Genomic DNA, 17,961 nt, shown 5'->3' with positions numbered 1-17,961 from the left:
TAGTCTAAACATATAGTCTAAATATATAGACTAAACATATAGTCTAAACATATAGTCTAAACAGAGTCTAAAAATATAGTCTAAATATAGTCAAACATATAGTCTAAACATATAGTCTAAATATATAGACTAAACATATAGTCAAACATATAGTCTAAATATACAGTCAAACATATACAGTCTAAACATAGTCTAAATATATAGTCTAAATATACAGTCAAACATATAGTCTAAACATATAGTCTAAATATACAGTCTAAATATATAGTCAAACATAGAGTCTAAATATATAGTCTAAACATAGTCTAAACATATAGTCTAAACATATAGACTAAACATATAGTCTAAATATATAGTCTAAACATATAGTCTAAATATATAGACTAAACATATAGTCTAAACATATAGTCTAAACATTGTCTAAATATATAGACTAAACATAATCTAAATATATAGTCTAAATATAGTCAAACATATACAGTCTAAACATATAGTCAAACATATAGTCTAAATATACAGTCAAACATATAGTCTAAATATATAGTCTAAACATATAGTCTAAACATAGTCTAAACATATAGTCTAAATATATAGTCAAACATATAGTCAAACATAGTCTAAATATACAGTCAAACATATACAGTCTAAACATATAGTCAAACATATAGTCTAAACATATAGTCTAAATATATAGACTAAACATATAGTCAAACATATAGTCTAAATATATAGTCTAAACATATAGTCTAAACATATAGACTAAACATATAGTCTAAATATATAGACTAAACATATAGTCCAAACATATAGTCTAAATATATAGACTAAACATATAGTCCAACATATAGTCTAAATATATAGACTAAACATATAGTCCAACATATAGTCTAAACATATAGTCTAAACATATAGACTAAACATATAGTCTAAACATATAGTCTAAATATATAGACTAAACATATAGTCAAACATATAGACTAAACATATAGTCTAAATATATAGACTAAATATATAGACTAAACATATAGTCAAACATATAGACTAAACATATAGTCAAACATATAGTCTAAACATATAGTCTAAATATATAGACTAAACATATAGTCTAAACATATAGTCAAAAGTAGTCTAAATATATAGACTAAACATAGTCTAAATATATAGTCTAAACATATAGTCTAAATATAGTCAAACATATAGTCTAAATATACAGTGAAACATACAGTCTAAATATACAGTCTAAACATATAGTCTAAACATATAGTCTAAACATATAGTCTAAATATACAGTCAAACATATAGTCTAAACATATAGTCTAAATATAGTCAAACATATAGTCTAAATATACAGTCAAACATATAGTCTAAATATATAGTCTAAATATGTAGTCTAAACATAGCCTAAATATATAGACTAAACAGTCTAAATATATAGTCTAAACATATAGTCTAAATATGTAGTCTAAACATATAGTCTAAATATATAGACTAAACATATAGTCTAAACATATAGTCTAAACATAGTCTAAATATATAGTCTAAATATAGTCAAACATATAGTCTAAACATATAGTCTAAATATATAGACTAAACATATAGTCAAACATATAGTCTAAATATACAGTCAAACATATACAGTCTAAACATAGTCTAAATATATAGTCTAAATATACAGTCAAACATATAGTCTAAACATATAGTCTAAATATACAGTCTAAATATATAGTCAAACATAGAGTCTAAATATATAGTCTAAACATAGTCTAAACATATAGTCTAAACATATAGACTAAACATATAGTCTAAATATATAGTCTAAACATATAGTCTAAATATATAGACTAAACATATAGTCTAAACATATAGTCTAAACATTGTCTAAATATATAGACTAAACATAATCTAAATATATAGTCTAAATATAGTCAAACATATACAGTCTAAACATATAGTCAAACATATAGTCTAAATATACAGTCAAACATATAGTCTAAATATATAGTCTAAACATATAGTCTAAACATAGTCTAAACATATAGTCTAAATATATAGTCAAACATATAGTCAAACATAGTCTAAATATACAGTCAAACATATACAGTCTAAACATATAGTCAAACATATAGTCTAAACATATAGTCTAAATATACAGTCTAAACATATAGTCTAAATATATAGTCTAAACATATAGTCTAAATATATAGTCTAAACATATAGTCTAAATATATAGACTAAACATATAGTCTAAACATAGTCTAAATATATAGACTAAACATAGTCTAAATATATAGTCTAAACTTATAGTCTAAATATAGTCAAACATATAGTCTAAATATACAGTCAAACATATAGTCTAAACATATAGTCTAAATATAGTCAAACATGTAGTCTAAATATACACTCAAACATAGTCTAAATATATAGACTAAACATAGTCTAAATATATAGTCTAAACATATAGTCTAAATATATAGTCTAAACATATAGTCTAAACATATAGTCAAACATATAGTCTAAACATAGTCTAAATATATAGACTAAACATAGTCTAAATATATAGTCTAAAAATATAGTCTAAACATATAGTCTAAACATATAGTCCAACATATAGTCTAAACATATAGACTAAACATATAGTCTAAATATATAGTCTAAACATATAGTCTAAATATATAGACTAAACATATAGTCTAAATATATAGTTTAAACATTGTCTAAATATATAGACTAAACATAATCTAAATATATAGTCTAAATATAGTCAAACATATACAGTCTAAACATATAGTCAAACATATAGTCTAAATATACAGTCAAACATATAGTCTAAACATAAAGTCTAAATATATAGTCTAAACATATAGACTAAACATATAGTCCAACATATAGTCTAAACATATAGTCCAAACATATAGACTAAACATATAGTCTAAACATATAGTCTAAATATATAGACTAAACATATAGTCAAACATATAGACTAAACATATAGTCTAAATATATAGACTAAACATATAGTCAAACATATAGACTAAACATATAGTCTAAATATATAGACTAAATATATAGACTAAACATATAGTCAAACATATAGACTAAATAAATAGTCAAACATATAGTCTAAACATATAGTCTAAATATATAGACTAAACATATAGTCAAACATATAGTCTAAATATATAGTCTAAACATATAGTCTAAACATATAGACTAAACATATAGTCTAAATATATAGACTAAACATATAGTCCAAACATATAGTCTAAATATATAGACTAAACATATAGTCCAACATATAGTCTAAATATATAGACTAAACATATAGTCCAACATATAGTCTAAACATATAGTCTAAATATATAGACTAAACATATAGTCCAACATATAGTCTAAACATATAGTCTAAACATATAGTCCAAACATATAGACTAAACATATAGTCTAAACATATAGTCTAAATATATAGACTAAACATATAGTCAAACATATAGACTAAACATATAGTCTAAATATATAGACTAAACATATAGTCAAACATATAGACTAAACATATAGTCTACATATATAGACTAAACATATAGTCAAACATATAGACTAAACATATAGTCTAAATATATAGACTAAATATATAGACTAAACATATAGTCAAACATATAGACTAAACATATAGTCAAACATATAGTCTAAACATATAGTCAAAAATAGTCTAAATATATAGACTAAACATAGTCTAAATATATAGACTAAACATAGTCTAAATATATAGTCTAAACATATAGTCTAAATATACAGTGAAACATACAGTCTAAATATACAGTCAAACATATAGTCTAAATATACAGTCAAACATATAGTCTAAATATAGTCAAACATATAGTCTAAATATATAGTCTAAATATGTAGTCTAAACATAGTCTAAATATATAGACTAAACATAGTCTAAATATATAGTCCAAACATATAGTCTAAATATGTAGTCTAAACATATAGTCAAACATATAGTCTAAACATACAGTCAAACATATACAGTCTAAACATAGTCTAAATATACAGTCAAACATATAGACTAAACATATAGTCTAAACATATAGTAAAAACATATAGTCTAAATATATAGTCTAAACATATAGTCTAAATATATAGTCTAAATATATAGTCAAACATAGAGTCTAAATATATAGTCTAAACATAGTCTAAACATATAGTCTAAATATATAGTCTAAACATATAGTCAAACATATAGACTAAACATAGTCTAAACATACAGTCTAAACATATAGTCTAAATATATAGTCTAAACATATAGTCTAAATATATAGTCTAAATAAATATTGTCAAACATATAGACTAAATATACAGTCAAACATATACAGTCTAAACATATAGTCAAACATAGTCAAACATATACAGTCAAACATATACAGTCTAAATATATAGTCTAAATATATAGTCAAACATATAGTCTAAACATAGTCTAAACATATAGTCTAAATATACAGTCAAACATATAGTCTAAACATATAGTCAAACATTTAGACTAAATATATAGTCAAACATATAGTCTAAACATAAAGTCCAAACATAAAGTCTAAACATTATCTAAATATATAGTCTAAATATATAGTCTAAACATATATATGTATAATGTAAAATGTATAATATATAATATATAATGTATAATATATAATATAATAATATATAATATATAATATGTAATATATAATATATAAAATATAATAATATATAATGTGTAATATAGAATAATATATAATGTATAATATATAATTTATAATATATAATATATAATATCCGTGTCCCTGCAGACAGCGCCAACAAGGTGCTGCTGTCCCTGTTCACCGTGGAGATGCTCCTGAAGATGTATAATATATAATATATAATATCCGTGTCCCTGCAGACAGCGCCAACAAGGTGCTGCTGTCCCTGTTCACCGTGGAGATGCTCCTGAAGATGTACTCTCTGGGCCTCGCTCACTACTTCGTGGCGTTCTTCAACCGCTTCGACTGCTTCGTGGTGTGCGGCGGCATCGTGGAGACCATCCTGGTGGAGATGGGCATCATGCCGCCACTCGGCATCTCCGTGCTGCGCTGTGTACGCCTGCTGAGGATCTTCAAGGTCACACGGTGAGACACACAGAGACACACACACAGAGACACACAGACACACACAGACACACATAGAGACACACACAGAGACACACACAGACACACATAGAGACACACAGAGACACACACACACACACAGAGACACACATAGAGACACACACAGAGACACACATAGACACACATAGAGACACACAGACACACACACACACGGTGAGACACACACACACACACACACGGTGAGACACACACACACAGACACACATAGAGACATAGAGACACACAGACACACACAGAGACACACACAGAGACACACACACAGACACACACAGAGACACACACAGACACACATAGAGACACACACACACACACAGAGACACACATAGACACACATAGAGACACACAGACACACATAGAGACACACAGACACACACATAGAGACACACACAGAGACACACACAGAGAGACACACATAGACACACATAGAGACACACAGAGACACACATAGAGACACACACAGAGACACACATAGACACACATAGAGACACACACAGAGACACACACAGACACACACAGAGACACACATAGACACACACAGACACACATAGAGACACACACAGACACACACAGAGACACACATAGACACACATAGAGACACACATAGACACACATAGAGACACACAGACACACATAGAGACACACACAGAGACACACACACACATAGAGACACAGAGACACACACAGAGACACACACAGAGACACACAGACACACACACACACACACACATAGAGACACACAGAGACACACACACACACATAGAGACACACAGAGACACACACAGACACACACAGAGACACACATAGACACACACAGACACACATAGAGACACACACAGACACACACAGAGACACACATAGACACACATAGAGACACACATAGAGACACACAGACACACATAGAGACACACACAGAGACACACACATAGAGACACAGAGACACACACAGAGACACACACAGAGACACACAGACACACACACACACACACACACACACATAGAGACACACACAGAGACACACATAGAGACACACACAGAGACACACAGACACACACACACACACATAGAGACACACACAGAGACACACACAGAGACACACAGACACACACGGTGAGACACACACACACACACACACGGTGAGACACACACACACACACAGACACACATAGAGACACACAGACACACACACACAGTGAGACACACAGAGACACACACACACGCGGTGAGACACACACAGACACACACAGAGACACACACACACGGTGAGACACACACAGAGACACACACACACAGAGACACACAGACACACACACACACGGTGAGACACACACGGTGAGACACACAGACACAGACACACACAGAGACACACACAGAGACACACAGACACACACACAGACACACACACAGACACACACACAGACACACACGGAGAGACACACAGAGACACACAGAGACACACACGGTGAGACACACACAGAGACACACACGGTAAGACACACACACACAGACACACATAGAGACACAGACACACACAGAGACACACACGGTGAGACACACAGACACACACACACACATAGAGACAGACACACACACACATACACACAGACACACACACACATACACACAGACTCACACAGACACACAGACTCACACAGACACACACACACAGACTCACACAGACACACACATACACATAGACACACACACAGACTCACACAGACACACACACACAGACACACACACACAGACTCACATAGACACACACACACACAGACACACACACACACACACACACACTCGGGAGGCGCTCCTTTCGCCCGCGTCTCGCTCTGATGATGTCACTGTGTGTCTGCGCAGCCATTGGACGGCTCTGTCCAACCTGGTGGCGTCGCTGCTGAACTCCATGAAGTCCATCGCCTCGCTGCTGCTGCTGCTCTTCCTCTTCCTCATCATCTTCGCTCTGCTCGGCATGCAGCTGTTCGGAGGGAAGTTCAACTTCGACGAGACGCAGACGAAGAGGAGCACCTTCGACGCCTTTCCTCAGGCGCTGCTCACCTGCTTCCAGGTACCTGTAGACCAGGCCTAACTACAGACCTGAACCAGGCCTAACTTCAGACCTGAACCAGTCCTAACTTCAGACCTGAACCAGGCCTAACTACAGACCTGAACCAGGCCTAGCGACAGACCTGAACCAGGCCTATCTATAAACCTGAACCAGGCCTAACTACAGACCTGAACTAGGTCTAACTACAGACCTGAACCAGGCCTAACTACAGACCTGAACCAGGCCTAACTATAGACCTGAACCAGTCCTAACTATAGACCTGAACCAGCCCTTACTAAAGACCTGAACAAGCCCTAACTATAGACCTGAACCAGCCCTGACAATAGACCTGAACCAGTCCTTACTAAAGACCTGAACCAGGGCTAACTATAAACCTGAACCAGGCCTAACTACAAACCTGAACCAGGCCTAACTACAGACCTGAACCAGGCCTAACTACAGACCTGAACCAGGCCTAACTATAGACCTGAACCAGGCCTAACTACAGACCTGAACCAGGCCTAACTACAGACCTGAACCAGGCCTAACTACAGACCTGAACCAGGCCTAACTATAGACCTGAACCAGGCCTAACTATAGACCTGAACCAGGCCTAACTACAGACCTGAACCAGTCCTAACTACAGACCTGAACCAGGCCTAACTACAGACCTGAACCAGTCCTAACTACAGACCTGAACCAGGCCTAACTTCAGACCTGAACCAGGCCTAACTACAGACCTGAACCAGGCCTAACTATAGACCTGAACCAGGCCTAACTACAGACCTGAACCAGGCCTATCTATAAACCTGAACCAGGCCTAACTATAGACCTGAACCAGGCCTATCTATAAACCTGAACCAGGCCTAACTATAGACCTGAACCAGGCCTAACTACAGACCTGAACCAGGCATAACTATAAACCTGAACCAGGCCTAACTACAGACCTGAACTAGGTCTAACTACAGACCTGAACCAGGCCTAACTACAGACCTGAACCAGTCCTAACTACAGACCTGAACCAGTCCTAACTACAGACCTGAACCAGGCCTATCTATAAACCTGAACCAGGCCTAACTACAGACCTGAACTAGGTCTAACTACAGACCTGAACCAGGCCTAACGACAGACCTGAACCAGGCCTAACTATAGACCTTATCCAGTCCTAACTATAGACCTGAACCAGCCCTTACTAAAGACCTGAACAAGCCCTAACTATAGACCTGAACCAGCCCTGACTATAGACCTGAACCAGTCCTTACTAAAGACCTGAACCAGGCCTAACTATAAACCTGAACCAGGCCTAACTACAGACCTGAACCAGGCCTAACTATAGACCTGAACCAGGCCTAACTACAGACCTGAACCAGGCCTAACTACAGACCTGAACCAGCCCTATCTATAAACATCGTGCTGTGGATGTGTGCAGATCTTGACCGGGGAGGACTGGAACATGGTGATGTATGACGGCATCATGGCGTATGGCGGCCCCGTGTTTCCGGGGATGATCGTGTGCGTTTACTTCGTCATCCTCTTCATCTGCGGTAACTGTATCCTGTCAGCGAGGCGTTCACTGACCTCACAGGCACATATATATATATGTATATAATTATACATACATGTATGTATATCAGGTGAACCCTGCCTTCGCCCAATGTCAGCTGATCGGCTCCAGAGCCCCTGAACCTGAATAGGATAAGCGGTTTGCATAATGGAACAACTTGTGGTCTTTAACAGACACACACGATGTGGAGACTGAAGTTAAAATAAAAATGTTTAGCAGGAATTCGTTCAGCTTTATATCTGTTGTATTAATAATATAATAATAATGAGGGGGGGAAGTGGTTGCGCCTCCTTAACGAATGTCAGACATCCTGCTGAACGTCTTCTTGGCCATCGCGGTGGACAACCTGGCAGGAGGAGACGGAGACAAGAAGGAGTGAGTGATGGAGGGACGAAGGAAAGCAGGAGTCATGCATAGAAAGAGTGGTTTATTATTTCCTGTTTTCTCTCCAGGAAGAAGACAGAAGTAGCGGAGCAGGAGGAAAAAGTCGGAGAAGGAGAAGGAGGAGAAGAACAAGGGCAACAAGGACAGGAAGAGGAAGTAAAGGTGAAGAACGGAGGTCTCACTCTTTCCTGTTGAAGGTGAATCCGTCTGACGGCTGTTTGTCTCTGCAGGTGGAAATGGACGAAGACACCGAGTACGAGGAGGAGGAGGAACCTCCTGAAGGAGAAGAGGGTCAGTGGACACCTGAAGGAGACGTTCAGACTAAAAGACTTCGTCATTATTATGATTATTATTTACAGCTCTGTTAACTTAACAAATATAATTTATAATGAATTTAACTTCTCTCTCCTCTCCTCTCAGATGCCGTAGTTCAATTAAAGATAGCTGACCTGGCTCCTCCTAAAGAGAAGGTTCTTCCAATCCCAGAAGGCAGTGCGTTCTTCTGCATGAGCAATACGAACCCGTAAGTCTGAAACCTAGTCCACAGGTATAAGTGTTAGCGTTAGCATGGCGGTATATGTGTTAGAGTTAGCATGGCCCACCTGGTCCACATGTAGAACTGTTAGCGTTAGCATGGCGGTATAAGCGTTAGAGTTAGCATGGCCCACTTGGTCCACAGGTATAATTGTTAACATTAGCATGGCCCACCTGGTCCACAGGTATAACTGTTAGCATTAGCATGGCCCACCTGGTCCACAGGTATAAATGTTCGCATTAGCATGGCCCACCTGGTCCACAGGTATAACTGTTAACATTAGCATGGCCCACCTGGTCCACAGGTATAACTGTTAACATTAGCATGGCCCACCTGGTCCACAGGTATAACTGTTAACATTAGCATGGCCCACCTGGTCCACAGGTATAACTGTTAACATTAGCATGGCCCACCTGGTCCACAGGTATAACTGTTAACATTAGCATGACTCACCTGGTCCACAGGTATAACTGTTAACATTAGCATGGCCCACCTGGTCCACAGGTATAACTGTTAGCATTAGCATGGCCCACCTGGTCCACAGGTATAACTGTTAACATTAGCATGGCCCACCTGGTCCACAGGTATAACTGTTAACATTAGCATGGCCCACCTGGTCCACAGGTATAACTGTTAACATTAGCATGGCCCACCTGGTCCACAGGTATAACTGTTAGCATTAGCATGGCCCACCTGGTCCACAGGTATAACTGTTAACATTAGCATGGCCCACCTGGTCCACAGGTATAACTGTTAACATTAGCATGGCCCACCTGGTCCACAGGTATAACTGTTAGCATTAGCATGGCCCACCTGGTCCACAGGTATAACTGTTAACATTAGCATGGCCCACCTGGTCCACAGGTATAACTGTTAGCATTAGCATGGCCCACCTGGTCCACATGTAACTGTTAGCGTTACCTGAACAACCGGTGGATATGTGACAAAGCCAACTTTCATAATCGTATCTTCAGTATTTTAGTTTTATGTCAACAACATGAAGGCGTTTATTACTTCCTGTCACAAACACACAAACATGAAGTCCTTTTATCTCTGTCTGCAGTATCCGAGTGGCCTGTCACACTCTGATCCACCACCACATCTTCACCAACCTCATCCTCGTCTTCATCATCCTCAGCAGCTGCTCATTGGCTGCTGAGGATCCAATCAGAGCCCACTCCTTCAGGAACAACGTGAGTCTCAAAGCAACACAGATTTTCTGGTTTCCTCTTTCTGTCTTCAGGCCTCGTGTCCTTATTGATAACTTGTATTGGTTATATTTAGTTTGATTTATACTTCCTCTGGATGACTATATATATATATATATATATATATATATATATATATATTCAGCAGCGGTCGTAGGATCAACTTGTAGCTGCAGTCTGCTGATGGAGAGACATGCTAACATGCTGGTCATGTGATCTCATGAAACTGTTAATTTTAATATTTTCCTGTTGTGCAGAAAGGTTACATCACAAACAATAACATTAAATGTAGTCTAAAATAAACTAGCATTGTGGCTAAGCTAATGAAGGAAGGAAGTTAAAGGGGGGTGATGGGAGAAACTGTGAGCCAATCAGAGTTGAATGTGTCTCAGCGCTGTCACTCCTCTGTGGTTGGAGCTGGGGGGGCGTGGCTTCAGCAGATCACCGGCAGAAGTGGGTCAGTGACTAACCGGGTTAAAGAGGAAAAATTTATAGAAACACATGGAGAGAAAATCACTGTTTACTGCCTGATCCTGACACTCACACACACACACACACACACACACACACACACACACACACACACTGTGTGCAGCAGCTGGCTTCATGCAGGACGTAGCAATTAGCAGCAGCTGAGGAAAGAAATGACTTCTAACATACAATCAACACACACACACATACTGGATGTACGCACACACACCTACACACACATACTGTATACACACACACATACACACACACAGGATGTCAACTCTGTAACTGGATGATGTCATTTCCATCTGTAAGTCCGACTGGTTTGTTTTGGTGTGAAACTCATTGAACAACCTGAAATCTGGTAAACGTTGGCCTTTATATAGAAATAAACATAGGAAGTGACATCATTATGACATCACTATGACTTCACTATGACATCCCAATGACATCACTATGACTTCACAATGACATCACTAAGACATCACTATGACATCCCAATGACATCACTATGACTTCACAATGACATCACTAAGACATCGCTATGACTTCACAATGACTTCACTATGACATCACAATGACATCACTATGACATCACTATGACATCACAATGACATCACAATGACATCACTATGACATCACTATGTAACTTGATGAGCACCCAAAGGTTAAACATTCAGTTTCAAATTTGTCAAGTTTGCGACTTCTTCCTGGTGACTTGACGTTCTTATTTTGGGGTTTGATGGTCTTGAGACTAAACCTGTCTGGTCTTAAAACCTACTGTCTGGATTGGACTTGTTAACCTTCTCCATTTCTGACTTGTTTGTCATGATATATGTCTTCCTTGACGTCTTACTTCCTGATCTTGACATGGGACTTCCTGATCTTGACTTGGTACTTCCTGAGCTTGACTTGGTACTTCCTGAGCTTGACTTGGTACTTCCTGATCTTGACTTGGTACTTCCTGAGCTTGACATGGTACTTCCTGAGCTTGACATGGGACTTGATGATTCTGACTTAGTTCTTGTTGGTCTTGACATGGGACTTGGGGATCTTGTCTTGGTACTTGTTAATCCTGACTTGGTACTTGGGGATCTTGTCTTGGTACTTGTTAATCCTGACTTGGTACTTGTTGATCTTGACTTGGTACTTGGGGATCTTGTCTTGGTACTTGTTAATCCTGACTTGGTACTTGGGGATCTTGTCTTGGTACTTGTTAATCCTGACTTGGTACTTGTTAATCCTGACTTGGTACTTGGGGATCTTGTCTTGGTACTTGTTAATCCTGACTTGGTACTTGTTGATCTTGACTTGGTACTTGGGGATCTTGTCTTGGTACTTGTTAATCCTGACTTGGTACTTGGGGATCTTGTCTTGGTACTTGTTAATCCTGACTTGGTACTTGGGGATCTTGTCTTGGTACTTGTTAATCCTGACTTGGTACTTGTTAATCCTGACTTGGTACTTGGGGATCTTGTCTTGGTACTTGTTAATCCTGACTTGGTACTTGGGGATCTTGTCTTGGTACTTGTTAATCCTGACTTGGTACTTGTTGGTCCTGACTTGGGACTTGGGGATCTTGACTTGGGACTTGGTGGTCTGGAACCTACCTGTGTTGACTGGAGGAATTATCTGTCACAATTTGGGATTTGACGGTCTTCACGGGAGACTCACCAGTCTGAACTTTGGACTTTCATGAATGAAGTCCTGAGTAGAGACCTCCACATCCCTGTGTGGTCATTATGTAGTAAAACTGGCCAAGAAGATTTAGTTCAAGTCCTAATGTGTTTTTGTTGATGTGTGTGTAGATTCTGGGTTACGCCGACTACGCCTTCACCTCCATCTTCACTGTGGAGATTCTGTTCAAGGTAAGAAACCACCTTCATTGTGGATGACTCTTCTTCTTCTTCTTCTCTTGATTTAATGCCGGCGTGTTCTCTCTGTGTGACAGATGGCGGTCCACGGAGCGTTCCTCCACCAAGGCTCCTTCTGCAGAAACTGGTTCAACTTGTTGGATCTGCTGGTGGTCAGCGTCTCTTTGGTCTCCTTCTTCCTTCAGTGAGTATCAGATCTCCATGAGCGGCCATCTTCATCAGGACATAGTGAGAGGACAAACCACGGTTAGTGTTGACGAGTTCAACTTGTGAATGAAACTAAGGCCGTGTTTAAAAATGATCATCAGAATTATGATATACAACTTTGATTTAGAAACTCAGATCAACACGTCAATGTCCCCAATGAATCAATGTGAACACCAGTATAAGGTTAGAAGAGTGTGTGTGTGTGTGTGTGCTGCCCTCTGCTGGGGGAGAACAGCCACTACACCCCTCTGACTCCATGAGACTAAATGCCGGTTTGCTTCTGCAGCTCCAGCGCGATCTCAGTGGTGAAGATCCTCCGAGTCCTCCGAGTGCTGAGACCTCTGAGGGCCATCAACAGGGCCAAAGGACTGAAGGTAACTAACTCTGAGAGTAGCTCACTCTGAGAGTAGAGTAACTAACTGTGTGTGTGTGTGTGTGTGTGTGTGTGTGTGTGTTGCAGCATGTAGTCCAGTGTGTGTTCGTGGCCATCAAGACAATAGGAAACATCATGATCGTCACGACGCTGCTGCAGTTCATGTTCGCCTGCATCGGAGTCCAGCTATTCAAGGTGAGGAAGACGAGGAGGACAGTTAGTACTCTTCTTCTTCACTCTCTTTATTTACTGTCTTTATTTGAGTCCAGATGTTGTTGTTGTTCTTTCATTTTCCTGCTTCTGTGTTTTCAGGGTAAATTCTATCGCTGCACAGACGAAGCCAAACACACCCCTGAACAGTGCAAGTAAGTCTGTCTTCAGCTCAGTGTGAAGTACTACTGACAGTACTATGACAGTACTACTGACAGTACTATGACAGTACTACTGACAGTACTACTGACAGTACTACTGACAGTACTATGACAGTACTATGACAGCACTGTAACAGTACTACTGACAGTACTATGACAGTACTACTGACAGTACTATGACAGTACTATGACAGCACTGTAACAGTACTACTGACAGTACTATGACAGTACTACTGACAGTACTATGACAGTACTATGACAGTACTATGACAGTACTACTGACAGTACTGTGACAGTACTATGACAGCACTGTAACAGTACTACTGACAGTACTACTGACAGTACTACTGACAGTACTATGACAGTACTACTGACAGTACTATGACAGTACTACTGACAGTACTGTGACAGTACTATGACAGTACTGTAACAGTACTACTGACAGTACTACTGACAGTACTACTGACAGTACTGTAACAGTACTACTGACAGTACTATGACAGTACTACTGACAGTACTGTGACAGTACTATGACAGCACTGTAACAGTACTACTGACAGTACTACTGACAGTACTACGGACAGTACTGTGACAGTACTACGGACAGTACTACTGACAGTACTACGGACAGTACTGTGACAGTACTACGGACAGTACTGTGACAGTACTACTGACAGTACTATGACAGCACTAGTGACAGTACTACTGACAGTACTATGACAGCACTAGTGACAGTACTACGGACAGTACTACGGACAGTACTGCTGACAGTACTATGACAGTACTACTGACAGTACTGTGACAGTACTACTAACAGCACTAGTGACAGTACTACTGACAGTACTATGACAGTACTACTGACAGTATTATGACAGTACTATGACAGTACTACTAACAGTATTATGACAGTACTATGACAGTACTATGACAGTACTACTAACAGCACTAGTGACAGTACTACTGACAGTACTATGACAGTACTACTGACAGTATTATGACAGTACTATGACAGTACTATGACAGTACTACTAACAGTATTATGACAGTACTATGACAGTACTATGACAGTACTATGACAGTACTACGGACAGTACTGTGACAGTACTATGACAGTATTATGACAGTACTACTGACAGTATTATGACAGTACTATGACAGTACTACTGACAGTACTACTGACAGTACTACTGACAGTATTATGACAGTACTATGACAGTACTATGACAGTACTATGACAGTACTACGGACAGTACTGTGACAGTACTACGGACAGTACTGTGACAGTACTATGACAGTACTATGACAGTATTATGACAGTACTATGACAGTACTACGGACAGTACTGTGACAGTACTACGGACAGTACTGTGACAGTACTATGACAGTACTATGACAGTATTATGACAGTACTACTGACAGTATTATGACAGTACTACTGACAGTATTATGACAGTACTATGACAGTACTATGACAGTACTATGACAGTACTACTGACAGTATTATGACAGTACTACTGACAGTACTATGACAGTACTACTGACAGTATTATGACAGTACTATGACAGTACTACTGACAGTACTACTGACAGTACTACTGACAGTATTATGACAGTACTATGACAGTACTATGACAGTACTACGGACAGTACTGTGACAGTACTACGGACAGTACTGTGACAGTACTATGACAGTACTATGACAGTACTATGACAGTACTATGACAGTACTACGGACAGTACTGTGACAGTACTACGGACAGTACTGTGACAGTACTATGACAGTACTATGACAGTACTACTAACAGTATTATGACAGTACTATGACAGTACTATGACAGTACTACGGACAGTACTGTGACAGTACTACGGACAGTACTGTGACAGTACTATGACAGTACTATGACAGTACTACTAACAGTATTATGACAGTACTATGACAGTACTATGACAGTACTATGACAGTACTACTGACAGTACTACTGACAGTACTATGACAGTACTATGACAGTACTATGACAGTACTACTAACAGTACTATGACAGTACTATGACAGTACTATGACAGTACTACGGACAGTACTGTGACAGTACTGTGACAGTACTATGACAGTACTGTGACAGTACTGTGACAGTACTATGACAGTACTGTGACAGTACTGTGACAGTACTACTAACAGTACTATAACAGTACTATGACAGTACTACTAACAGTACTATGACAGTACTACTAACAGTACTATAACAGTACTATGACAGTACTACTAACAGTACTATGACAGTACTACGGACAGTACTGTGACAGTACTATGACAGTACTACTCTGTGTTCAGAGGGACCTTCGTGGTGTATAAAGATGGAGATGTGAACCACCCGATGGTCCGGGAGAGGATCTGGCTGAACAGCGACTTTAACTTTGACAACGTGTTGATGGGGATGATGGCGCTCTTCACCGTCTCCACCTTCGAGGGCTGGCCCGCGTGAGTCTTCAAACCAAACTTTATTAACAGAGACAGAACGTCAGAGTACAGATGGTTGACCTTCTCCCTCCAGGCTGCTGTACAAAGCCATCGATGCCAACGGGGAGAACTCTGGACCCATCTACAACTACCGAGTGGAGATCTCCATCTTCTTCATCGTCTACATCATCATCATCGCCTTCTTCATGATGAACATCTTTGTGGGTTTTGTCATCATCACCTTCAGAGAGCAAGGAGAGCAGGAGTACAAGAACTGTGAGCTGGACAAGAACCAGGTAGGACGGACGGAGACAGGAAGTCACACATCTACACGTCAGCCAGAGGACTTCAATGTGTCTGAAGTCCAGCCACGAAACCAAAGAGTACTACTAACACTGTGTTAGTACAGTAGTAATGTTGAGTACTCTGTTAGTACAGTAGTACCTGTTGAGTACTCTGTTAGTACAGTAGTAATGTTGAGTACTCTGTTAGTACAGTAGTAATGTTGAGTACTCTTAGTACAGTAGTACCTGTTGAGTACTCTGTTAGTACAGTAGTAATGTTGAGTACTCTGTTAGTACAGTAGTAATGTTGAGTACTCTGTTAGTACAGTAGTACATGTTGAGTACTCTGTTAGTACAGTAGTAATGTTGAGTACTCTGTTAGTACAGTAGTAATGTTGAGTACTCTGTTAGTACAGTAGTACATGTTGAGTACTCTGTTAGTACAGTAGTAATGTTGAGTACTCTGTTAGTACAGTAGTACATGTTGAGTACTCTGTTAGTACAGTAGTAATGTTGAGTACTCTGTTAGTACAGTAGTAATGTTGAATACTCTGTTAGTACGGTAGTAATGTTGAGTACTCTGTTAGTACAGTAGTAATGTTGAATACTCTGTTAGTACGGTAGTAATGTTGAGTACTCTGTTAGTACAGTAGTACATGTTGAGTACTCTGTTAGTACAGTAGTAATGTTGAGTACTCTGTTAGTACAGTAGTAATGTTGAGTACTCTGTTAGTACAGTAGTACATGTTGAGTACTCTGTTAGTACAGTAGTAATGTTGAGTACTCTGTTAGTACAGTAGTAATGTTGAGTACTCTGTTAGTACGGTAGTACCTGTTGAGTACTCTGTTAGTACAGTAGTAATGTTGAGTACTCTGTTAGTACAGTAGTACATGTTGAGTACTCTGTTAGTACAGTAGTAATGTTGAGTACTCTGTTAGTACAGTAGTAATGTTGAGTACTCTGTTAGTACAGTAGTAATGTTGAGTACTCTGTTAGTACAGTAGTACATGTTG

General features: G+C 38.6%; 1 protein-coding gene across 1 annotated transcript in view; it reads left to right on the top strand.

The window, feature by feature from the left end:
- cacna1fb (calcium channel, voltage-dependent, L type, alpha 1F subunit) overlaps positions 1 to 17,961 on the top strand; it is a 62,883-nt gene that overhangs the window by 22,937 nt on the left and 21,985 nt on the right. The window contains exons 15-29 of the mRNA XM_034538155.1: positions 4,916 to 5,141; positions 7,035 to 7,242; positions 8,651 to 8,771; positions 9,091 to 9,160; positions 9,238 to 9,331; positions 9,400 to 9,460; positions 9,590 to 9,692; positions 10,768 to 10,897; positions 13,192 to 13,251; positions 13,335 to 13,441; positions 13,751 to 13,838; positions 13,925 to 14,032; positions 14,150 to 14,202; positions 16,538 to 16,684; positions 16,758 to 16,959. Coding sequence (XP_034394046.1) covers positions 4,916 to 5,141; positions 7,035 to 7,242; positions 8,651 to 8,771; positions 9,091 to 9,160; positions 9,238 to 9,331; positions 9,400 to 9,460; positions 9,590 to 9,692; positions 10,768 to 10,897; positions 13,192 to 13,251; positions 13,335 to 13,441; positions 13,751 to 13,838; positions 13,925 to 14,032; positions 14,150 to 14,202; positions 16,538 to 16,684; positions 16,758 to 16,959 — 1,778 coding nt within the window. The remainder of the gene's footprint in view (positions 1 to 4,915; positions 5,142 to 7,034; positions 7,243 to 8,650; positions 8,772 to 9,090; positions 9,161 to 9,237; positions 9,332 to 9,399; positions 9,461 to 9,589; positions 9,693 to 10,767; positions 10,898 to 13,191; positions 13,252 to 13,334; positions 13,442 to 13,750; positions 13,839 to 13,924; positions 14,033 to 14,149; positions 14,203 to 16,537; positions 16,685 to 16,757; positions 16,960 to 17,961) is intronic.

Source organism: Cyclopterus lumpus, chromosome 7, assembly GCF_009769545.1.
Source record: "Cyclopterus lumpus isolate fCycLum1 chromosome 7, fCycLum1.pri, whole genome shotgun sequence".
Lineage (NCBI taxonomy): Eukaryota > Metazoa > Chordata > Actinopteri > Perciformes > Cyclopteridae > Cyclopterus > Cyclopterus lumpus.
This window is presented reverse-complemented; position numbering and strand designations above follow the sequence as displayed.